General features: G+C 35.6%; 1 protein-coding gene across 1 annotated transcript in view; it reads left to right on the top strand.

The window, feature by feature from the left end:
- Positions 1–26,374, top strand: part of STT3B (STT3 oligosaccharyltransferase complex catalytic subunit B) — a 59,265-nt gene that overhangs the window by 28,480 nt on the left and 4,411 nt on the right. The window contains exons 4-13 of the mRNA XM_081971299.1: positions 87–152; positions 5,546–5,645; positions 12,097–12,195; positions 15,124–15,270; positions 16,322–16,370; positions 16,967–17,121; positions 20,093–20,304; positions 20,964–21,151; positions 21,261–21,432; positions 26,021–26,194. Of these exons, the coding sequence (XP_081827425.1) occupies positions 87–152; positions 5,546–5,645; positions 12,097–12,195; positions 15,124–15,270; positions 16,322–16,370; positions 16,967–17,121; positions 20,093–20,304; positions 20,964–21,151; positions 21,261–21,432; positions 26,021–26,194 (1,362 nt within the window). The remainder of the gene's footprint in view (positions 1–86; positions 153–5,545; positions 5,646–12,096; positions 12,196–15,123; positions 15,271–16,321; positions 16,371–16,966; positions 17,122–20,092; positions 20,305–20,963; positions 21,152–21,260; positions 21,433–26,020; positions 26,195–26,374) is intronic.

Here is a 26,374-nt window from a genome sequence, read left to right as displayed (position 1 = left end):
AATTCTAAAAAACATTCAAATAGAATATTTTATATTTGCATGATTTGTCTTTTCTGTTATAATTAACACTCGGACAACTTTCTTAGGTGAAGTCAGTGAAAACTGGATCTGTTTTCTGGACCATTTGCTGCTGTTTATCCTACTTCTACATGGTAAGTGGTAGAGTACCACTTGTATAATGGTCATATTTTAATTAGGCACTGTTTTATGAATAAATTAAGTATTAGATTTCATTTAATTTGAAACTGAATGCTGTAAACAAGGGGTGTCAAACTTGATTTAATTGAGGGCTGCATCGGGTTGCATTCGACCTCAGAGGGAGGGGGTGGGGCATGCCCAGGGGACGTGGGCATAGCATGGGACTTGGTAGGAGCATCTGTGATGGCCAAGTGCTAAGGCAGGACTTCCCTGAGACCTTCCATCACTCTCATACAGGTAATTCTCCAGTTGTGAATGTAATAAAGCCTGCCAATTACATTTGTAACCCAAGGATTCATTTGATTGAATCATGTTAAATTAACATGATCACTCCCTGTTTTCTCCAATGCATTTGTTAATCAAATGCACAGGTCATTAAATGCACATGAGGTATCTCAGAGTGGGGAAGAGCCTATGGGGCCTAGTGCTGCAGCAGGCCACCCAAGGCCTCCCCAATCCACTGAGATACCTCATGCTCTCCTGGGTTCTCCACAATTGCTTCCACCCACCCACCCCATTCTGCCCCTCCAAGTCCCCACAGATTGGGCCTGCTTTGCTAGTGTCCCAGATTCCACTTACTCCTCTCCACCCCATTTCCCATGGATTACTTACTTTTTGAAGATCTCCAAAGCTCCAGAAGAGGCTGACCCACTGGTAGAGAAGCTAATGTGTTTTATTCAGATGATGGTGAAGCTGTAAGAACATGAACTGTTAAGGAAAACATTTTTTGCCAGCTTCTGAGTAAAAGACTTTGTGTTGAGGCCAGTAGGCTTCTGGCAGTAGAAAAGGTCTCCTGCTTCAGGGATTAAGGCAGCAGCAGCATCCAATCAACAAGGAGCATTGTCTCATCAGGCTGAACTGCAAGCCCCTTGTTGATTGGCTGCCACGCCCCAATTCCTGAAGCTGCTCTTTCGAACTAGCCAGTCAGCAGCAAGCAGGAGGCTGCTCGTTGCCTACTAGATTGAGCCCAAACTAAGCCTTCATGGCAGAGAAGCTGGTCTTTTATTCAGGTGGGAAAAGTTGTTTTCCTTACATCTCAAGTTCTTACAGCTTCACGGGCTTCTGAATAAAAGACTTTGGCTTCTCTGCCACATGGGACAGCCTCTTCTGGAGCTGTTTGAAAAGTAAATATAGTAAAGCCATGGGAAATAGGATGGGGAGGGCTGGATGTGGCCCACGGAGGCTCCATTTCAGCCTGTAGCAGGCCTGGATAGGCCTCCAGAGGCTCAAATGGAGTCTCAAAGAGCTGGATCCGGCCTATGGAGACTCCATTTTGGCCAGCAATGGGCCTGGGGAGATCTCAGGAGGCCCCTGCGGTGTGTTTTGGCCAGCAGAATGCTGCAGGAAGCCATCCAGGTAAAAAACAGGCTGCTAGGGGAGCAGCTAGCAGCGGCACCGCAAGCCAGTCCTTTGCTATTTCCAGACCAGCCCCACAGCCCAGATCTAAGCACTCTGCAGGCGGGAGAGCAAGCTAATCCCTGCTTTAAACACTTCTTATGATAAATTGGAACAGCCTACATAATGCAGAGATTAGGGGTTTTTTTTTCATTTTTTTTAATGAAAGTTTTTATTTTATTTTTAATTTTCAAAATACACAACATATCCTTTATATACTGTAGAAAGTGTATTAGTTGGTTACAAAAAGACGTACAGTCTTGCACAGTCAACAAACATAATTCCTATTAACTCAAGTATTTTAACTCAGATATTTATGCATGTTACCATCATCATGCCTCCATTTTCATTTGACTATAATTGTTTAAACGTCCTTCATCATTAAATATACCAAGATTTAATACATAACCACATACTGGCATTTCACTTACTATTTCTAAAATCCTCCAATAACACTGAATCCTTATGTCCTATTCTAGTTAAACATCCATAATATTTAATAACCAAGTTTTCTAATCCTTCTTTCCAAATCACTGTTTACAATTTGCATCCCATTTCCTTATGTTGTACACATACATACATACATACATACATACATACATACATACATACATATGTTATCATTATCCCTTCTTTATTTGACTATATCCTGTATCATATCATTTTTCCCCCTAATAATCAAGACAACTGACTCTAACTTAATTGTTTTTTATCAACCTTTATATATAATCCAAAAGGATTTCTAATCTTCCTTTCATGGGTACCATTCAATATTCATATCCAATTATTACTTATCATAACACTACACATTGTATACATTATTATCATTATCAATTATTTATTTAACTATATCTATTGTCACTAAATTTCACTAAGTTAACTAGTTTTAAATTATACTCTTCCATCTATCAACCTGTATCTTTCCAGTAGCAAAACAGTCTCATATCTTATGCCATTTGTGGTGTCAGTCCTCTAATCATCTCCTTAATCAACTTTGTATGGACTCCTCTTAGCAACTCTTTGCTTATAAAATCTCTCATGTAATTTTGATGCCCTTCTGTTTCCTTAATCAGCTTATCTTTGATTGTCAGTAGTATTATCAATGTTATTGCTAATAAAAATTCTCTCTTTAAATCCATAAATTCTTTTGTTTTCTCTTCTGTATCTTGCCATCTGGGGTAGATTTCCCCTCCATTTAATTCCTCTTTCAGTATTCCTTTTCCTTTTCAGAGACAAACCAATCACCATAAAAATCAGCAATTTTAATTTCTTTATATTCATTTTCCTCTTCGATTTTTAGGATTTTAACCGCCACTTTTTCCATTTGATAAATATCTTCAACTTCTTCATCATATTTTGCTGTTAGATGCACTAAGTCTTCCAACTTCTCTATCCTCTCACGTGTATCTGATAATTTCTGTATTTCTGAGAATATCTTTTGCAGACTTAAAACTTCTTTCTGCTGTTGAAATTGTGCCATTATCTCCAGCTAACAAACACTGCTGCTCTATCTTAGAAGGTTTTAACAGGATTAAGCATAGATTCACAATAACATTTCATTTTCACCTTTCTCTGGTTAAAAATATACTTCAAAGGAACATCTGTGGGCTTTTCTTCTTACCACTCTCAATAAACAAGCAGTGAGACCTTGAAGTGCCAAGCCAGGATAATCAGTGAAAAAAAATGAAAGTGTTTCGTTTCCAATACACCAACCTCCAGCCTCCGAGTAGCAGTGTTATTGTTGCAATGTTGCAATTTTCTTTGTTTCTTTTTGTATCTTTTTGTATTTCAAGTTTTAAAAAGTCATATTTTTAAATGAGTTAGAAAAACACCAACAGTAATGAAGGAGGAGAATTTTAGTCCATAGATGACAAAGAATAGTAAAAGAAAAAAAATAGAAGAAAACTTAATCCATTCGTTTTAAAAGGCTTGCATAAATTCCATCCGTGAAGATAGCATTTAAAAAGTAAGATAACCCACTGTCCAAAACCATTCCAAATTTAATTCCGCCGCTGCTTATTTCCTCTGTTCTCCAATTTAAATTAATTTTAAGTTTTTTATAGGCAGTCACTTTTAAAACAGTAAAAATTCCTCATCAGCTGGAAACACTTTCTCTTTCCATATCCTTTCATTTTGGAGCCGCCCCGACTTCATCAGCCAAATGGCTGGATTTTTTGTCACCGGCTTGAAGAACTTCTCTTGGATCAATCAGGGACTTTGCGATGTCCCTGAGGTCAGCAAGACATATTCTTCCTGTTCACCGTCTCTGCGGTACAGTTTAGGTCCATTTGGACCACCCAGCGGCACTCAGAGCATTGAGATCGCACATTGTCTCATCAAGACTTTGGCTCCTCCCACCAGGTTTTTTTTCCCCTTATTCTTTCCAACATATGTTAGAAGCTGCATGACAGTTCTGAGCAAGATAAAAATTAAAAAGCAAGCAATACTATTTTCTTCTTTTCCTCTTCACCAGTCGGCTTTGTAGAGGGCAGACGTATTTAAGGTATAAAGTAGACTAATGATAGCATAAATGGACACATCAGTTCTGAAAAACAACTTCAGTTTAGAAAATTGATATGCTTCTATGTTATTGTGACTGTTCTTGTATATCTGAGTTAGCATTCTCAGCAGAAATGTGAAATAAGTTTTAATAAGGTCTCTGCAAATTAATTAGTGACAAGTCTCCGTAGTTGGGTTGACCAGTAGTAAAACAAACAGTGAGATGATCTTACTCATAACAACTGATTTTCTTCAGGAATTTTAGAAAATTATTAAACAAGGGTCAACAGGGAATTGATAATAATTTAGTATTTGTAACCACTTTCATCCCCTTTGACTTGTTAATTACATGTGTTGAATTATTAAAGGGAGAAAGATTTCAATTCTTTTTCCATAGCTATTTCATTAAAGTCATACTGTTCTATATTACAAGAAATACTGAACCTACACTATTAAGATATAGTAAAAAAGCTTCAGTGAACTTTAGAAACATTGTAAATATTTTAAACTGTAGTTATCATTTTTTTTCACTACAGATCCCTTTTAAATACCTTTTATGGTCATGGACCCCTAAAACATAACTTAAGATTTAAATGATAAGTATTCTTCAAGGGTTCGTGGATCCCCTGTGACCACTGGTTGAGAACCACTGATTTACAGCAAGCTTACCAGAGCAATTGCTATAAGTGCTGCTGTTAAACTGTTTCACTGATTATACATCAGAAGTATTTCAAATAAAAATCATTATGGTAATAAATAATTTTAATAAAAATGCTAATAAATATTGGCATTTATTTTTTCTTAAAATTGCTTTGCTGGCATTTCAGTTGCAAGAGATCACTGTTTTTCTATAGTGGGAGATGCTAGGAAATATATAATTTAACAAGGCATAATAATGCTAATAGAGATAAAATAAAAGCAAGTAGGTATAAACTTGTTCTTATAGTAACTGGAATAAATAATTGGAGTTACTTCTCAGTCTGAAAAGGTATGTTTTTAGTCAAGCTAGTCATGCTTATCCCATCTCTTTGTGTCCTGTTGTAATAATATTGTTGCTATCTTACAGAAAATTGGCACTGTAGTAAAAAGGAGAATTTTATTCCAGAATATTTTGGAAACAAAAGATAAACATAAAAATGATAACATCCGGAATTTCTTGATGAACCAGTATTAATTGAATTTATAGAGTGCTGTAAACTGCACACAGAATAGAATAAAAACTGTGTCAGAAGATTGAAATATATCATTTTATGTAATACTTTTATACTAACCTATTTTATATATTACTTAATCTGTTTTCTGCTGGAAGTTCTTCAATTTATAAATTCTTCCTGTGGTTCAAAATACCTTTTCATTATATATAGCTTGAATTTTCAATTGTCAGTGATTCATGTTTATCAAGCTAACATGGTAAACATGAACTAAATCTTAATGCTTACTATATTTTTCACAGGTTTCTGCATGGGGTGGTTATGTTTTCATCATCAACCTTATTCCACTGCATGTATTTGTGTTATTGTTAATGCAAAGATACAGCAGGAGAGTCTATATAGGTGAGTATTTCAATATGATATTGGGTGACAAGTGATTTTTCATTTCAGCTTTACTAGTGTTTTAAATGTCTGTGATTTAAACACATTTGCATATATTAATCACAGAACAACAATTCTTTTAAAATAAAATGTTTATTAAATAAAAGAGTAACATAAAAATATAAGAAGACCATTTAGAAAAAGAAGATATTTGGCCATTGCTGCAAATTTTGCAATCTTTATAATCCATTACTCCATTGTGGATATTACAATTTTTTTACATATAAAATCTCACTACAATTTCATATCTTAAACTTATCTTCCATAAATCTTTTCTAGTTGGCTGTTCATAAGTCCCAATAAAATAAATCTCTGCTTTCATCTGAATATTATTTTTTTCAAATTCATTAAGTCATATGTATTTTTTGCTTTCCAAAGTTAACTAAAAGTTCCTAAATGATATCTCTGGTGATATAACAATATATATTAGTGGTAGTTCATTTTATACCATAGAAACTCTTGCCTAAATTATAACATAATATAACTTTAGTTCTATTAACCATATTTTCTCTGATTGGTCTCCCTGTATATTATAACTAAAAAATTTAGCCCATTTTATCGTGCAATTTTTAACATTAGCTTTCCCATTTCAAATATCAGCAAGAGTTTATACATTTTAGCAGTCACACGTTCTTCATTTGTACATAATTCAATTTTGATTTACCTGTTCCATGAATTGGATTACCTGAATATGAAAACCATTCAAAATTAAATCCCTTCGGAGTCAACTGCATCTTAAAATCTCCCATGTTCTGTTACTACCAGGTCTTGATATTTTAAACATTTCTCTTTGCTCCCTGTTTCCTTTTTATAAAGTGCCTTGTGTGCTGGAGCCAACAAGGATATATGGGGGCACAGTCTGGATTTATATCTGTCCCATATTCTTAATATGGCATACATACCATAATAATTTTTAAAATCTACATTAACTTTTTTTTATCATACCACATGAAATTATTCCATCCATACCTCAGATAGTGTCCTAGTATATCTAAACAATTATTTCTGCTATTTGGCTCAAGTTTTCTTAATGGTATCCATATTTCCCCCAAAATAAGATTGGGTCTTATTTTCTTTTGGGCTCCTAAATAAGCACTTGGGCTTATTTTTGAGGAGTGTCTTTTTTTCCCCCATGTACGAGAGGCCCACTTCTTCTGCTTGCTCACAGCAGGGGAGGAGTGCCGCCACTGTGAAGCGGTGAGTGGAGCTGCCCCACATCCCTTGCACCGGCTTACATCAGGGCCCCCACAACCAGGCCGTCCAAACCCCAACACCTGCGTCACTTTGCAGACACAGCACCAACACACCACTTGGCCTCCAGTTCCATTGTGGCCCCGAGCAAGCAGAAGAAGTGGGCCAGCAGCCATAGGAGTTCCTGCACATGACTGCTAGTGCTGCCACTGTGAGACAGGTGTCTGCCTGGCTGTGGTTCCCTGAGATAAGCCAATGTGGGACATGTGTGGTAACTCCACAGCTCCCCTGCCTTGCCTCATGGCTATGACACCACAAGCAACAAGTCAGAATGGGCAGACTCTTAAGTAGGGCTTATCTTTGGGATATATCTTATTTTTGGGGAAATGGGATATATAACCCAAGGTATGGATTCCTAAAGCAACAGATGCCATCCTGCAAATAGTCTGTCAGGGCTACACTCATAGAGATAATTTATAGGTTCAATCGTATCAGCTAGTAATGAAATATTCTTTTCTAGTTATATAATCATGGAAATTTCCATACTGAAAGGAAAAATTATACAATTGTTTTATTCTAAACTTCTTAGCTATTTTTTTCCAAATATAACAATTATTTTCATGGATTTAACTCTAAATATTGGATTCAGTAACATAATACAGCAATATGTATTATGTTATTGAAACCAGGAGGCTGTACCCTTTGTTTTGCTGGAATCGGTGAGTGACTAATGTTTCTATATTCTTTGCAATGTGTTTATATAAAAATTGTTGATGTATTCCATTAGCCTAATGGAATATAATTGGTGATTTAAAGTTAAACATTCACCTGCAAAACCCATTGAAAACAATTAACACAAAATTTCTGCAGAATGCCCAGCTTTTATACTTTGTCAATCTAAGAATGCCAACTCAGATGAAACTGATCCTGGAATTTTCCCACTCACACATTCCATAGAAATGTGTATATATAATATTGTTATGTGTTTGTGTGTCTGCCCTAAGTCACGTACTAAAAATAAATAGAGGTTAGAACAAAATGAGCATTAACGTTAAAAATTAACTACTGATTAAAATTAATTGCCAATAAAATTCAATTTATAAATGCCTTAAATACATATATGAATATGTGCTCTCTCAACAAACATATGGGCACACGGAGGCAAAGACTTTTAAATATGATCATCTCCTTATAGAAGAAACAACCCAAAAAAAACCACCTTCAAAATAGGATGAAGGGAAGGGATAGCTGCACTGTAAAGAAAGAGAAGATGGATAAAACCTGGATATAGGTAGAGCTGAGGAAGAGATAAAATCAGGAGGCTGTAATTCCAATGAAATAGTATTGCCAACAAATAGTAGATACTATTAAATACTTACATCTTGTAATGGAATTATAATTTTCACTTCTTTATGTTTTAACTTTTTAAAAAATATTTTGAAAGTTGTAGTTAAATTAAAATCATATGAGTTTTATTTCCTTTATGTATGTGTAGTTCAGGAGAACACGCCCAATGACTTAATTTTTAGCTTGCCCTTATATATTCCCCCCGCCCCAATACTTTCATTGTCAATATGGCAATAATCTTGGTACATTCAATTTTCATTATGCATCCAGGTTATATACTTGAAAACTCACAGAAATGGGGAAACCTTGGATATTGAAGTGTGAGAATATATAACATTATTGAACCATATAGTGACCTATTAACACAACAAAAGTGCAAGAAAAAGAACATGGTTTTCTTTGTAGCTCTCAGACTTTTTTCCTTACTGCATATGGATATGTGTATCCGAGACTGTGTTTGATGGTTTACACTTTTGTAGAAATGTATCTGCAGAAACTGATGTGTCACACACAGGCCATGCCCACTTCAGCTCTGCGAATGGCGAAAAAAATCACGTGATGGCAACGTGACACTGTGGGTTTAACACCCGTGTTATAGAGTGTAGAAAATCATAGAGAAATATAGGTATTGTCAGTAAAGACTCCATTAATTGATGAACCAAGGTTTGGGACTGTACTGCTAATTATGCAAAACTTTCTATGGGGAATTTTCATTTTTAACTAAACTTTGTAACTCATAAAGTGCTTTTTGCACTATTAAAATTTTGTAAAATTTAAATTATTACATCAGAGAGAGAGAGACTCACTGCCCATTTTGCAATTTAGTCAACTATCCTTGGGGTCCATTGTTCATTCTAAACAATAGTATTATTTTTAAATACATCAACATAATGAAGAGGGTTTAATGTTTTTCTTAAATGAGTTACCAAAATAGGAATTTATCTAATTAAATGCCTAAAAAGAAATATTTGTTTGCTTAGTTTTTAATTTTTCTGATATTGTTTGGAATCCATTTGTGACAATTTAGAGCAAAACTTAGCGAATATTTAGTGATTCTTAGTGAATATTTATACTTTCAGATAAACATTCTAATTTTTTCCAATATGTGAATTTAAAAAAAATTCTTGTATCTGTTTTTGTTTTTATTCATACATAATCTATATACTTTTCCAATAGTATTTATTTGGAAAACTATGTTATATATTCCAAAAAAAGTGCAACTATTTTAAGAAAATTGGATTTTTTTCATGTACAGTTCTAAGCATATTTGAAAAAGTCACATTAAAATATGTACGAAATAATTTTTCCCCAGACTTATTAAAATATCATTTGATAGAAAAATTCAGAGAGACCCCACGAAGGCTGATTCCTCACTTTATATTGTTTTTTCCCTCTAGCATAAGTCTGAAACAAAATTTTGGTCAAGTAGAAAAGGGTGTTTTAAAAAGAGCTCAGTATGTACAAACTAGAGGACAGAAGTAACAGTAGGATCAGTGATTAAACAATCTGATTTTGCCCTACTTCCCAGATTTTAAAGTTAGGTTTTGATATGTCCTTTGTAAGTAATCACTTCTTATAAATGATGGAAGTTTTTAATGAACCATATGAAAAATAATTACTAAAGGGAATTTTGAACTATTTACGAATAAAATGGACTAGGTTGCAACTTCCTTTAGAGAAACAAGAAATCTATTAGTATTTTAATATGAACAAACACTAATTTGAGTAAAAGTCAAAGGTTAATCTTTCAAGTAGAAGCAAATTCTTTGTTTTTTCTAATTACTAAAATCTGTAATAAAGATTCAAGTAGTCATAGAAATCTTTTACTGTTAAACACCACAAGATGGCAATGTTGCAGTTACTATATTCTCTTGCATTTTGAATTGCAAACTTTACGTTAATCGTCAAACTTTAAATTAAGATGAAATAATTCTCATTCAAACTGAAAATTAGGTGATAGGTAGGTATAAGTATAGATATATTCCTGATTCTATTAGATACACTCTCACCTATGCCAGTTAGTTAGCCAATTAGAGATAGTGAATCTTCAGAAAGCCTTTTTGTTTCCACAATGTCATGTGCAACCCTCAGCCATTGCACAATGTCATGTGCAACCCTCAGCCATCCTGGACGGCAAATATAAAGGGATAACATTAGTTGAAAGACTGTCTGTGATTCTCGAGAGATTGAAACCTCTGGACATGTTCTTCTTCACTGCTCTCTTTATAAAGACATTCAAACAAAATTTATTTTCCTGATAATTAATCGGTGTTGTGGCCATTCCAACCATTCAATGGTTGCTTAAAAATGAACGGGTCATACTCACAGTGCAGGTACCGTATTTTTCAGATTATAAGATGCATCTTCTCCCCCCCCCCCCTAAAAGAGGGTGCGTCTTATACACTGAATGTAGCCCCACCCACCAGCCCCAACTCTTTGGCCTCTGCCTCCTAGCAATTTACCTCTTTACAGCAAGGGGCTTGCGGAAGCTTTGCAGCAAGGGGCTTGCGGAAGCTTCAATAAGCTATAACAACCCCTGCAGCCTCAAACAGCTGATGATCGGAAGAAATTGAAAGTGAAACTTGCAGTTTGCTCCACTAGGCAAATTGCTGCGAAGCAGATTTTTTTTCTTCTGCTAATCAGGCTGTTTGCTGCAAGAGGTAAGTCAACAACTATAAATGCCTATAGAATGTTTAAATTATTAGACTTATTTTTTAAATAATGTTTTGTTATTATTCATTAACAAAATGAAGAAGCTTTTTAAAATAAATGGTTGATCTGAAGAGGCCCAGTGCTATTGTTTTAAAAATTACTATTCTTTTAAATAGCAGAGAATAACTATTCTTCCAGAAAGTACATCAATTTTAACAGCATCTGTACAAATATAGTCTGAAATATAACACTACAAACAGTGTATATTGTCTGTACTGTTTATTGCAAGGAGGGAAATTGCTGGGAGGCAGAGACAGATATTTTTCCCTTGTTTTCCTCCCCAAAATCTAGATGTGTCTTATACTTTGGAATTTTAGTACATAATAATTATAGGCTTTTACAATTTAATATTACATTATAGCTTTTGTATATGTTCAACTGACAGGCTGCCAAATTATGTTTTTAACACAGATTTTATTTGCTATTTCACATTATTTTATTCTAAAACTTTTAACTAGATACACTTAGAGTATTTTTAATTGTACTGGCTTTGACTGTAATTAATATTTTGAATTTGAATTTGCTGTATATATTAGTGGCTAGGTTTGTTTTTGAATATGATAATGCTCAACTTCAATGTAATAATGATCAAGTTCAAGACTACCTATAGTCCATTCAGTAATGAGTAAAGCATAATTGACTACGAACAAACTTCCCAGTCTGGGAATAGTTGTAATTGATACATACATTAACTTGTCCTGAATGCCATTGCCATTTGCTCCTTTCTTAGGGTTCTTGGCTGATAAATATCCGAATTTTAATGGACAAATCTCCAAGAGAGGCGTCATTGCCACTCCAATCCCAACCCAAGACTCAGATATACATGCCTAGTTATTCCTCTCATCTGTGATCAAATCATGGCTGAAAATGACCATATTACAGATAGACCTTGTATTTACTACCAGGGGGCAAAAGCCTCCAATCATTTCTTCCTCTATGTGTCGCTACAGTGATATTCAGGATGCCCCAAACTTTTAGAAGTCCCTTTTCTATATTGGAATTAATTAAAGAACCAAAATGTCAGTGCACCAGTTAGTATTTGATAATATAAATTTATATAACAGAATAAATACAAATAAATATTGTGACAAATCCTAAAAATATACTATTTTAAAAATTAACTTTTTTCTTTTATAGTAATCTGATACTTTTTTATTCACAGCATATAGCACTTTCTACATTGTTGGATTAATATTATCCATGCAGATACCTTTTGTTGGATTTCAGCCAATTAGGACAAGTGAGCACATGGCAGCTGCAGGTAAGAAAGAATTTAATGTATTGAAAATACACACAATTAAGTTTTAATTTCTTTAATAAAGATTTTAGTAAAAAAAAAACTAATGAAAATGAATATTTAGAATATAGAAAAGAAGAAAGAAAAAAGCCAAAAGTGTAGAAAAGGAAGAAAGAAAATATAACTTGTTAGTAATTTATAGTACTTATGTAATTTTATCTCTTACTCTATTGTTATAGCATAAAAATGATTAGAATAAAATAGTTTAGACGTTTTAATTTTCTAACATGATATCCAGAAATTTCTATTTGGGTTGGTATATATGCTGCCTTAATATTAATACTTAATACTAAGAAAGGCAGAATGTAAATCAAATAAACAAAAATAAAATAAGCCTTGTAAAATGGAACTTCTTACATAGCATAAGAACAATTTTGAACAATTTTGCCTAATTATTACAGATATTTACAGGTAGTCCTCAAGCTACAACTGTAATTGTAACAGGGTTTGCTATGTCTAAATGACCTGGTCATAAAGCACAACATCAGGTGACTGCTTCGCTTAACTACAATCCAGGCCATTGTCCTAATCCAAGACTTGTTAAATAATTTGAAGAGAGTGTCAGGTAAAGAGCATGGAGGTGCTGCATTGAGGTGGGGGAGGGCTAGTGGAGAACATACTCAGATTGAAAGAGAAGGGTGCTGTGATAGAGCACAAGCTTAAGAAGACCAATGAAGGAGATTGTGTGATTCCTGCTTGCATACAGTCACAGGAAGACCATGGAAAGAGGGTGTAGAATGCATATGTGTGATTGCAGGGAGGCTTGGAAAGAGGTTAAGGGGTGCATCCGCCTCAGCCCATGGAAGGAGGATGTAAGATAAGGGAGATCACAGGAAACTCAGGAATAGAGGGCAAAAGGTGTATGTGAGAAGAGGGGAAAGACAGTGCTGTCCATGCAAGTGGAGAGAAGATGGGATGAAGACTCACCTATTGACTTACAATCTTCCTTGACAGCTTCTCCATTGATTTTACTTGTAGAAAGCCAGTAGGGAATGTTGCAAATTGTGATCTCATGACAGCAGGCACTTGAATTGGTCACAATTAAAGCTGGTTGCGAAAGACCCAAATTTTATTCATATGACTGCTGGGGCACTGCAAGGGCCAGAACTTCAAGTACAGGTAATACTTGACTTACAACCATTTGTTTAATGACTGAAGTTACAATGGCATTGAAAATATGATGTGACCACTTTTCACACTTACGACCATTACAACATTCCCATGATCACATGATCAAAATTTGAGTGCTTGGTAACGTTCATATTTATGATGGTCATGTGATCACTTTTTGCAACCTTATAAGTAAAATCAATGAGAAAAATAGATTCACTTAATAACTATGTTACTAACTTAACAACTGCAGTGATTCATTTAACAACTGTGGCAAGTAAGATCATAAAATGGGGAAAACTCATTTAACGACTATATATATATGCTGGTTTTGTTGTATTCGGGTCTTTTCCCATGTAAGGTTGAGATTGTCTTTGCAACGTTTCGGCAGGATATATATATAATTATCAATAGTTATTTTGAATGGCAAAATATGCAGACACCCTCCAAAGATTGTTAACAAATTTAGCAGCATAAAAGTATTTACCATTAGCACTTAGACCTATATACCATCTCATAGTGTTTTACAGCCCTTTCTAAGCAGAGTTACCATATTGCTTCCAACAATCTGGGTCCCCATTTTATTGACCTTGGAAAGATGGGAGGATTGGTCAGGATCGAAGGAATTGAACTAGCAGTGAGCAGAGTTAGCCTGAAATACTGTGCCACAATGCAGATATTCTACTAATTAGTAATGGATAAAGAGCAGTAGTAGGAATAAATTAGTAATTTTCTGTTTGGAGAGATGTTTCAAGTAGCTATTACATATCCTGATCAAAAAGGAACTATGAAGGAGAATATGTACAAGAATATCTACAAATTGGTGAGTGGATCTTAGAATGACAAAATGCACTTCAGCGTAAGTATAAAATGATATGCAGTGATCCAAAAAAGAAACCCCAAATCTTCACATATATATTAAAGGGTTCTCAGCTGACAAGATTGATCAGGAAAGAATGTTGATACATTTTAGCTGAATGAAAATGTAAACTTGAGGACTATTATAAGCATACCTTGTGTCTATTGTGCCTATCATTAAGGAGATTGAAAATAACTTTGTCAATGTACACTGGATTTGTATAAATCTATGATGAGGCTTTATTTGAAATATTCTGTACTGATATGATAATCACATCTGAATAAGATATTGTAAAATAGGAAAAGTTACAAAAATGGGGTAATATCAAAACAATCAGGTTAGAGCCGGTTTTTACAAGAAAGATTATATGTTCTAATACAGGGGTGTGGCTCCCAGGCTGGATGCATCACGCATAGGCCCTGCCTACCCCAGCTCCACGAAGGGAAAAACATTGCAATATGTCACATGACGGCAATGTGCCGCTGAAAGTTTAACCCCTGTGTTCTAATATGATAGAAATGTGTCAGAATTTGATGTTTTATCATTATTGTAATTCAGTTCAACTTGTTTCATAGAAATAAGTAGTTGAAAAAAATAAAATTAAGGATAAAAATAAAAATGAATTGACATTTTAATTATTTCAGTGAGTAATTTTTAAAAATGAACATCGGGAGGGGGGGAATAAGAGTTGCAGAAAAAATAAAAGAATATTACAGGTAATGAACATATGTACCTTAGCAAAATAAGAACATCTTAAAATACAATGGTCATACATATAGCAACATATATAGAAATCCATGTAAATACATAAAATCAGTAAAAGAAACATGCATAATATGAGCAAAATTGCTTAAGATTAGCATTTGTTTAGAGCAAGGACTGTTCGTTAAACAAAACACAACTGTTTCTTTGCATTTTAATAGGTGTATTTGCTCTTCTGCAAGCCTATGCTTTCCTGCAGTATATGAGAGACAGACTAACAAAGCAAGAATTTCAGACATTATTCTTCTTAGGTATATCTTTGGCTGCTGGAATTGTATTCCTGAGCGTTATCTATTTAACATATACAGGTAAGTGGTATCCAATAAATATTTCCTGTTGTCATAGAAAACTTTCTGACAGCTCAAAATAATTATTGGGTAGAGATCTGCAAATGTTCCTCATATTAATTTTTCCATGCATAGAGCAGCTAGTTTGGGAGTCTGTGCCCAGATACAATACACTTGTTTTGGGATATTTTTTCTTTCTGTGCAGGGAATAACATGGATGAGTAAAATTGGTTATGGGTAGCAAGAGAAAAGGCAAGGGCATCAACAGCTTATGACAAATGGCTCTGGGCAAGCCTATGCCATGGGGAGAGAATGAAGGTGCTGGGAAGGTGAGGGCAGTCAGATTTATGATACATTGTGCTGAAATGTTGGTGAAAAGTGGGGAAAAAAGACATTGGGAGTGTGGAGAGCAGTTCAGCCAGTGGATATGTTATACTGGCAACGTATGCGGGGAAATGTAGGGATGGTATGAATAAGACTTGCCCTATTAACTCTGCCAAGATTTTGTTCTGTCCAGAATTAACATAAATGCTAATGTTTCATTTCTGCCAAACTATATCTAGTCTGGAGTCAAAACTGTATTTTATGTCTGCCTCTGTTCATAAAATAATAATTTCAGATAATGTAGTATCTTTGGAATTGTTAGTAGATGTTTCATAAGAAACATACATTTTATTGCATAGAAGAAGAATGTTAAAATGTTTTAAAGAATTGGAATCAAAGGTTCAAGTAGAACAGAAATGCACACTTTAAAGTTTCCATTCTGATCTTTTTTTAATCCCTGCTTGAGACCATTAAAGAATCTGGAACTAAAGGGAAGTTCTATCTTTGTTAGAGACCTCTGTGGTTTGTTGTGCAACTAAAATGGTACAGACAGTCAGTAAAAATAAGTATCAATACACAAAGAAGGAACAATTTACTTTACAGTTGGGACTAAGGGAATTAGTTTAAAAGTAAAGTTGGAGACAAATATTTCTTTAATATAGATTGAGAGAACAGTTTGTTTTGAAGGTTTGAAAATGAATGTATACATGCACGGTAGCTGCTAAGTTACCGTAATATATATTTTCAGGTTACATTGCACCATGGAGTGGCAGATTCTACTCATTGTGGGATACTGGGTAGGTATGAATATAAGGTAAAATTACATAATCTTTGACCTGTTAATGGAAAACAGTTAGCCACCAAACACCACTCCATCTCTCTCCCAGCAAGAAAAAAAATATAAAGCATAAATAACAGCTTTTATTGTTTACACTAAAATACTTTAAAATTTCCATTAGTGTCAATAGAATTTTTTAATATTACAGTACAAGAACTTTTACTTTTAAAAAATGGTTTTTATTTTAGTTTCTTATATTTCATATTTGGATTCATCTTCTATAATTTATTCATGATTAATATTGAATTTATACTTACTGTTCTATATTTTCTTCTTTTTGTGATTCATTACATACACACTTTAAAGGAGAAGGTAGCATTATTTCATTGAATAGAATATGAATATGTCTTACCTTGTTAGTATGATTTTTAAGATGCAAAAGAATACTTTGATATTTATGACAGGCCATTTTTTTCATTCTTTGAATAAATTGGTACATTTGATCATATCATTCAAGGAGCCAAAGGAAGTTTGAGAACCACTTTTTCTCAATTTCTGTAATTTAACTGAAATAATATGTAGGACATATTGTTGAATTTGATTCTTTTTTAAAAGGTATGCAAAAATTCACATCCCGATCATTGCCTCAGTATCGGAGCATCAGCCTACAACTTGGGTTTCCTTCTTTTTTGATCTACATATTCTCGTCTGTACTTTCCCAGCAGGCCTGTGGTTCTGCATTAAAAATATCAATGATGAAAGAGTCTTTGGTAAGAACTTTTCAAAATGAAACTACTTTGAATTGCTAGAATTCTTGTTATGTTTATTAGAACATAACATGATATTTAATGCATTTTAATTAGATTCATTAATTTTCTTTATGATTAATGTCATTTTATACTTTTATTTTTATATTAGAAAATCCATAACCTGCTGAGTCATATAGGCTTGTGCTGTTTATCCTCTCCTCGCTATCTTCAGGAAAGCCCCAATAAAGCTACCTCCTCCTTCTCCTTGGCTGACCCACAGAACTGCCTGCCACTTTGTTGGGGGAGGGAGGGAAAACCAAGGGAATTATAGACCATGAGAAAAAAATCATCCTCATTTCCCTAGCCTTCCTCTAAGGAGGAAGAGGGCTCATTCTTTCATTGTTGGTGCCCACAGCCAGCCCTACCATCATCAACCCAAGTGCTAGGTAATCTTAGGCAGCCTGCCCTCTCACATCCTCTAATTTTATTTCTTTCCGTTCTGCACTGTTGTGAAAAAAATGTGTTTTTGTATTTTATTGCATTACCTAGAAGTTTATGATGCTCAAAATACTATTCAGTAAATAGTGAAATAATTATAGCAGGTATCTCCTATTAGCAGGCACAGTCCCAGATCCATTTTTGCTGGGCAAGAAACAATTCTTGTAAATTCCTAAATTTGTTTGGCATATTAGACTGATATCCAGGCCAGACTAATCCATTGTGGGGATAAATTTGATATATTTTTCAGTTATTTGTCCTCAAAGTTTTATCTTCCTATTGTAACGTTTTCAAAATGGCTTGAGAATATTGAGAACATGCAGGACAGGAAGGATAGACCCCTTTTTGTCTCCAGTGTTTCATTGACTTAGGCCCCAATTATATGTTTGTTTAATTTATTCATATTTTATTTATTTACTTATGATATTTATAGTGCATTCAGGAAGTATTAAGACCCCCTTCATTTTTGTCAATTTTGGTATGCTGCAGTTGTTGAAATTCATTTTTTTCTCATTAATCTATATTCAATACTCCGTAGTAACAAAGTGAAAACTGAATTTTAGAAATGTTTGTAAAAAAAATTTTTAAAGCTTTGGCAGAAGTATTCAGACCTTTCACTCAGTACTTTGTTGAAGCTCCTTTGGCATCAATTACAGCCTCAAGTCTTTTGGGGTATGACGCGACAAGCTTTGCACACTCGAATTGGGGAATTTTATGCCATTCTTCCTTGCAAATCCTCTCAAGCTTAGTCAGGTTGGATGGCAATCAATAGTGTACAGTCATTTTCAGGTCCCTCCAGAGATGTTCAGTAGAGTTCAAGTCAGGACTCTGGGTAGATCACTCTATGACATTCAGAGAGTTGTCCCTAAGCCATACCTGTGTTGTCCTGATTGTATGTGTTGGAAAGTGAACCTTCAGCCTAGTCTGGGGTCCTGAACGCTGTGGAACAGGTTTTCACTGAAGATATTTCTGAACTTTGTTCCATTCAGCTTTCCCTCAACCCTGACCAGTCTCCCAGTGCCTGCTGCTGAAAAACACCCTCACAGCATAATGTTGCCACTATGCTTCACTGTTGGTATAATATTGAGCAAATGATGATGGTGCCTGGTTTCCTCCAAACATAATGTTTAGAATTGAGGCCAAACAATTCAATCTTGGTTTCATCAGACCAGAGAATCTTGTTCCTTACAGCCTGAGAGTCTTTCAGGTGCTTTTCTGCAAACTCCAAGTAGGCTTTCATGTATTTTCCACAGAGGAGAGCTTCCATCTAGCTACTCTGTCATAAAGCCCATATCAGTGGAGGGCTGCAGTGATGTTTGTCCTTCTGGAATTCTGTCCCATTTCCACATAGGATCTCTGGAGCTCAGTCAGAGTGGTCGTTAGATTCTTGGTCACCTCTCTTACTGAAGCCCTTCTCCCCCAGTTGCTCAGTTTGACTGGGCATCCAGGTCTTGGACGAGTCTTGGTTGTGCCAAACTTCTTCCATTTGAGAATTATGGAGACCACTGTGCTCTTAGGAACTTTCAGTGCAGCAGAAATCTTATTGTAGCTTTCCCCAGATCTGTGCCTTGCAATAATCCTGTCCCTGAGCTCTGCAGGTAGTTCCTTTGACGTCATGGCTTTTGCTCTGCTACATTATCCAGGGGGCGTGCATAAGCACACCAACGTGCCTACTGTCCCTGTCTTATTGTCTCCATTTATCTGTATTTACTTCCTTTGTTCATGTTTATGTTCATACTTATACTTGTTATCTTATACATGTTTGACAAATAAATAAATAAATTATGCATTCATTTCCAAATCATCCAATCAATATAATTTACCATAGGTAGATCTCAATCAAGGTGTAGGAACATGTCAGCAGCAGTCAAGAGAAATGGAAGGCACCTGAGCTAAATTTCAAGTGTTGTTGCAAATGGTCTGAATACTTATGCCAATGTAGTATTTCAGTTTTTTGAACAACTCTAGAAACTCGATCAGCATATCAAAATTGACAAAAGTGAAGGGGGTCTGAATACTTTCTGAATTCACTGTATGTAATGTTGGATTCAGCAAAAATTACACCAGTCAAAACATAAGAACATATTGAAAATGTTGAGGCTGATATGATTACAAAAGCTGACCACTAGAGCAAAAGCTACTTACTAAAAAGGTAAAGGTTTCCCTGTCAGTTGTGTCCGACTCTAGGCACAGTGCTCGTTTCAATTTCTTGGCTGAGGGAGCCAACATTGTCACCCACCAAAGTAGTACCTATTAATTTAGTTGCATTTGCATACTTTCAGGCTTTTAGGTGGGCATGAGCTGCGGCAAGAAATTAGCAATCATTAAATAGCCCCTTCTTTTTAAGGATGATATTCAAAGGATGATAGAGTTTTATTCATATGGACTTCCGGGAAATAAACATTCAAGCTTTAATTCAAGTTTATAATGCACTTGAAAAATTGCATCTGTGAGGAACCTAATATTAAAACTGAATGTCTGGTTCTCTTTGCAGTGGCTTTGTATGCAATCAGTGCTGTTTATTTTGCTGGAGTGATGGTTCGCCTGATGCTAACTTTGACTCCAGTGGTTTGTATGTTGTCAGCTATTGCTTTCTCAAATGTTTTTGAACATTATTTGGGTGATGATATGAAGAGAGAAAATCCTCCAGTAGAAGATAGTAGTGATGAAGATGATAAAAGAAATCCAGGAAACCTTTATGATAAGGTGAGCCTTGAAAAGATTGATATCAATCTAAATTAATTTAAACAGATATATTTAAAGTAGATGAAAATCATATGTGGAAATAATGTTTATCAGCTGTCGTTTATCAGCTGAAAATCAACATTTTCACCTTGGCAGCCTGCTGCGGGGGGGGGGGAGTTGGGGAGGCAGTGGAGTGGCAGACATGTGTGCACACACAGTTTCATTGGTGTGAGCAGTGAGCACGCGTGTGCCTTCCTCACGGAAATGGAGCAGCAAGCCCTTGCACTCACATGTGAATGGAGGGCACTTGAACAGAGAGCCCTTGCACTCGCACATGAAGCGCCACGGTTTCAAACAGGCCACAGCCCAGTAGATTGGGGACTTCCTATTGTTTATGATTTCTGCATACTTCATCAAACTCTTAATTTTTTTTCTTTCATTATTATTATATCATTTTAATGTCTAAGACATGGTTGAATATATTAAATGAGGGTAGATTTAGACTATTAGTATCCCTTCATACATTCCATTTTGAAAACTCTTTTCACTTGAAATATTTCAATTTTTAAAGTGCTTTTTAAAATCAGAAATGATGAGATTTTCATTACTAAAAACGGGATATTTAAACTCTGAAATCTGATAGATTAAAAGGAAAGGTTTGATTTGTTTTCTTTGCTCAGGCAGGTAAAGTGAGGAAACATATATCTGAGCAAGAAAAAATTGAAGAAGGTCTTGGACCCAATATAAAGAGTATTGTCACAATGTTAATGCTAATGCTATTGATGATGTTTGCTGTTCACTGTACATGGGTAACCAGCAATGCCTATTCCAGTCCAAGTGTTGTCTTAGCCTCTTACAATCATGATGGGTAAGATTTACTGTTTTTATTTATCCATTATTTATGATACATTGTAATTAAATATTGCTAATACGTAGCAATTATTTTGACACAATCTTAATTTTTATTTTTCTAATAGTACAAGGAACATTTTGGATGACTTTAGGGAGGCATATTACTGGCTAAGACAAAATACAGATGAGCATGCAAGAGTAATGTCTTGGTGGGATTATGGCTATCAAATAGCTGGAATGGCAAATCGAACTACTCTAGTTGATAATAACACTTGGAATAACAGCCACATAGCCCTGGTATGTAGTGATTATTGATCACAGCTGTCACTGTATGTATTGGTTACATTGTAATATATTGAACATTATATTCAGTTATGATCATCAAAGCTTAATTCTAAAAAAAGATTATAAAACAGGAATGTGCCAAGATTACAGTGGGGGTTTTATGGGATTTAGTTCACATCTAATATAATTTTCAAGTTTTATGAAGAAAATATATTTATATATGTAGACTGATTTCAGTATCTGTATCTAATTTTTTTAAATGTTATTGCTATTTTAAACAGCATGTTTTCTTGCACGTGAACTTTACAAGGCAACCCAAATGAAGCTAGCAAATAATAACTGGTTATTTATCCAAATAGTAATGTTTTTTGCCTCACAAATCTCAGCTGAGTTTATTTTTCTCCCAATAAAATAACATACTCCAATATTAAAATTGAATTTTAGATAGGAGATGGAGAAAATTCATTTTTATGAGGCTGGTTATATAACTTGTTCATTCACCAAGAGGACATCCTGTAAGCCATTTGCACTTGCAGTCTTCAATATGTGTTGCTTGCAGCTCCTAAGAATCTTTTTGTTTTTAAATCTGCAACAAAGGTTAAACATGAGAGGGTTAAAATGCTGGTAACCTTAATAATATATTTTGTAAATCATCATCATCCAAAAAAAAAATAGAAAATAGAATAACAGAATTGGAAGGGATCTTGGAGGTCTTTTAGTCCAACCCCATGCTTAGGCAGGAAACCTTACACCACTTCAGACAAATGATTATCTAATCTCTTCTTAAAAACTTCCAGTGTTGGAGCATTTACAACTTCTGGAAGCAAGTTGTTCCACTGATCAATTGTTCTAACTGTCATTAAATTTCTCCTCAGTTCTAAGATGCTTCTCTCCTTGATTAGTTTCCACCCATTGCTGCTTGTTCTACCCTCAGGTGCCTTGGAGAATAGTCTGATTCCCTCTTCTTTGTGGCAACCGCTGATATTAGAACACTGCTATCATGTCACCCCTAGTCCTTCTTTTCATTGGACTACACATACCCAGTTCCAGCAACCATTCTTTATATGTTTTATCCTCGAGTCCCCTAATCATCTTTGTTGCTCTTCTCTGCACTCTTTCTAGAATCTCTACATCTTTTTTACATTGTGGTGACCAAAATCGGATGCAGTACTCCAAGTGTGGCTTTACCAAGGCAATATAAGGTGGCATTAATACTTCACGTGATCTTGATTCTATATCTCTGTTTATGCAAACTAGAATTGTATTGGGTTTTTTGGCAGCTGCAGCACAGTGCTGGTTCATATTTAAATGGTTGTCCCTCTTACAAGATCCCTCTTACAGTCACCCTTATTGAGCAAAGTATCACATATACTTTACCTGTGCATTTTGTTTTTCTTGCCTAAATGTAGAACCCTACTTTTTTCACCATTCATTTTCATTTTGCTAGATAGCGCCCAATGTTCAAGTCAGTCAAGATCCTTTTGTATCTTAAGCCTATCTTCCAGAGTATTGGCTATTCCTGCTAGCTTGATGTTGTCTGCAAATTTGATAAGTTCCCCATGTATCCCCTCGTTCAAATCATTGATGAATATGTTGAAGAGTAGTGGGCCTAAAACAGAGCCCTGGGGTACCCCACTGCATATCTTCCTCCGTGTACTTGCACACACGTTGAGTGTGGTTGGTCAGCCAGTTATAAATCCATCTGGTGGTGATGTTGTCTAACGCACATTTTTCTATTTTATAAGTAGTAGGTTATGGTCTACTTTGTCAAATGCTTTACTGAAGTCCAAGTAAATTATATCGACAACATTCCTTTGGTCCTCCAGTTTTGTCACTTTGTCAAAGAATGCAATAAGATTAGTCTGGCATGATCTGTGTCAAGATATGACTAGATACACTTAGCAAATTGACCATCTGTTTTTGACAAACCCATGTTGGTTTTTGGTTATTACTTTGTTTGTTCTAGGTGTTCACTGATTCGTTGCTTGATTATCTTTTCCAGAATCTTCCCTGGTATTGATGGGTTTGTAGTTTCCTGGATCTATATTTTTCCTTTTTTTGAATATGGGAACTACATCAGCTACATTTTCCAGTTCTCTGGCAGTTCCCTGGTGCTCCAGGATCTTTGAAAGTTATAGTTCATTGGTTCTGAGATCACATCTGCCAGTTCCTTCAGAACCTTGGGGTGTAATCCATCTGGTCCTGGTGATTTGAACTCACCTAGGGTAGACAGGTGTTCACTTACCATTTTCTTTCCTATTTTGTGTTCCTAATCTGCTTTTCGTGGTACTCTTTTTGATAGATTGGACTGTTTTTTTCCCTTTGTATAAGGACAGATGCAAAAAAACGAGTTAAGTAGTTCTGCTTTCTCCCTGTTGCTTGTCACCTTCTTAACACTTTCTCCCAGCAATAGATCAATTGTTTCCTTAACTGTTTTCTTGTTTTTAACAAGAAAATCATCATCATGATCCTTACCAAAAGTGAATCCCTGAACTGATCCTGCTTTATTATAATAGTTGGACTAGCTCAAAATGTAATATCAGCTTTATTATGGTACTTCAAACTTATAACAGTTTTGTACTTTTGCTAGATTTTTTTAAATATTAGTAACAAGAATACTCTAATTTTAAAAATAGTTCAGAAACATGCTGAAGTTACATTATACTGATAACTGCAATGACATGACTTGCATCTGATAAGAAGATGTAAGTTCCAGGCCAGCAGACAGATAAGTCCCTGCTACTGGGTAAAGGATAGTGGAAGGGGCACAGGGGAGATACAGCAAGGGAGAGTACAACAAGTGCAATAAGGATTGGGAATGTAATAAGGGGGTGCACAATAGGCACAGGTCATAAAGGGTGCATGAGAGATGAAGGTCAGATGTATGAGAGTCCAACGTGAGTGGGGGAGAAATGCAGGGATGTGACACAAATTCAAGAAAATGCACCCCATGTTGGGAGTGATGTCAATGACTGGTGTGGTATGTGCACAGAAGAAGGTGGGGGAGACTTATTCCAGTGACTTGCCACTGACAGCTTCCCCTTTAATAGTCATAAGTCAAGGATTTTGGTGCTTTTGGCAGTGTGGGCAGCTGGAAAATGAAGTCGGCATCCCCATAAACGTGTCTGCGGAAGGAAGCATGAAGTGCTCCAAAATCTCCTGGTAGACAGCTGCGTTGACCCTGGTCTTAATGAAGCACAGTGGTCCAAAGACCTCTTTTCTGATGAGAGCAACTTTTGCCAAAAGCACCAAACCTGGTTCAATGACCTTGGGATTACTGTGCCTCTTCATTCTTCCTCCATACTCTGGGTCCTTGGTTTCCAAATGAGATGCAAGAGTTGCTCTCATCAGAAAAGAGGACTTTGGACCAAGGAGCAACAGGACTTTGGACCACTGTGCTTCATTAAGACCAGGGTCAATGCAGCCGTCTACCAGGAGATTTTGGAGCACTTCGTGCTTCCTTCCGCAGATAAGTTTATGGGGATGCTGACTTCATTTTCCAGCTCCCACACTGCCAAAAGCACCAAGACCTGGTTCAGTGACTGTGGGATTACTATGCTTGATTGGCCAGCAAACTCGCCTGACCTGAACCCCATAGAGAATCTATGGAGCATTGCCAAGAGAAAGATGAGAGACACGAGACCGAACAATGCAGAAGAGCTGAAGGCCACTATTGAAGCATCCTGGTCTTCCATAACACCTCAGCAGTGCCATAGGCTGATAGCTTCCATGCCACGCTGCATTGAGGCAGTAATTGCTGCAAAAGGGGTCCAAACCAAGTGCTGAGTACATATGCATGCTTAAACTTTTCAGAGGTCCGATATTGTTCTATGTACAATCCTTGTTTTAGTGATGGCATGTAATATTCTAATTTTCTGAAATTGTGGATTTGGGGTTTTCATGAGCTGTATGCCATAATCATCACAATTATGACAAATCATGGCTTGAACTATCTTGCTTTGCATGTAATGAGTCTTATCTCATATATTAGTTTCACTTTTACGTTGCATTACTGAAATAAATGGACTTTTGCACTATATTCTAATTTTTCAAATTTCACCTGTACTAGGCAACTGCTAGCCATGCCTTCTTGATGCTATTTGCACACACCTTCCCTGGCCTCCTGCACTCACATCACAGCACTATCTCTTCCAACCTCCTCATCACCTGAGCTAGTTCTTCCCTATCTCCATGTGGCACTTCTGCACTCCTTACCTAGAACTCACCAGTCATGCTTAAACTTCACACCTTAAATTGCAATGACAACCATGATTGGATTGCCATTGCTAAGTGATGCAGTCATGTGACATTGCATGATATGACTGCATCACTTAGCAATGACAATCTGGCCCCAAATTGCTGAGGTAACTCCAGAACTACCTATACATGTACTTTTTCTGATGTACATATTTATATGCAACTTTGGAATTGAAACTCAAGTTGTTAAATTTCAAATTCACAGGTTTAAACTCTGTCTATTAAAGTTGAAGATATTAGAATGGTTTATTTAAAAAACATGCGGACTTAACCAAATTCAAAATACCTAGAGTTAAGGTAAATTTAAGGAGAATATATTTATTTTTTTAAAAAAATATTCTAGGTAGGAAAAGCTATGTCATCAAATGAGACGGCAGCCTATGAGATCATGAAAAGTCTAGATGTGGATTATGTCTTAATAATCTTTGGAGGTGTAATTGGATATTCTGGTGATGACATCAACAAATTTTTGTGGATGGTAAGGATAGCAGAAGGAGAACATCCTAAAGATATTAGGGTAAGTCGAAACAGCTTTTAAAATGTGCACATTCAGTATTCCTGCCTTAGCTTTTTGTTTAATCTGACAAGATCTTGTGTGTAATGCTTTCATCTTTCTGTAAAAAAAATTATCCCAAATTTGTTTGATATTTCTATGGATATTTCTATATACACTGGCTATAATTACATAGTGTCCTAA

This window comes from Natrix helvetica (assembly GCF_964273705.1).
Source record: "Natrix helvetica genome assembly, chromosome: Z".
NCBI classification, from domain to species: Eukaryota; Metazoa; Chordata; class Lepidosauria; order Squamata; family Natricidae; genus Natrix; species Natrix helvetica.
Note: the sequence above shows the minus strand (reverse complement) of the source record. Positions and strands in the feature narration are given on the sequence as shown.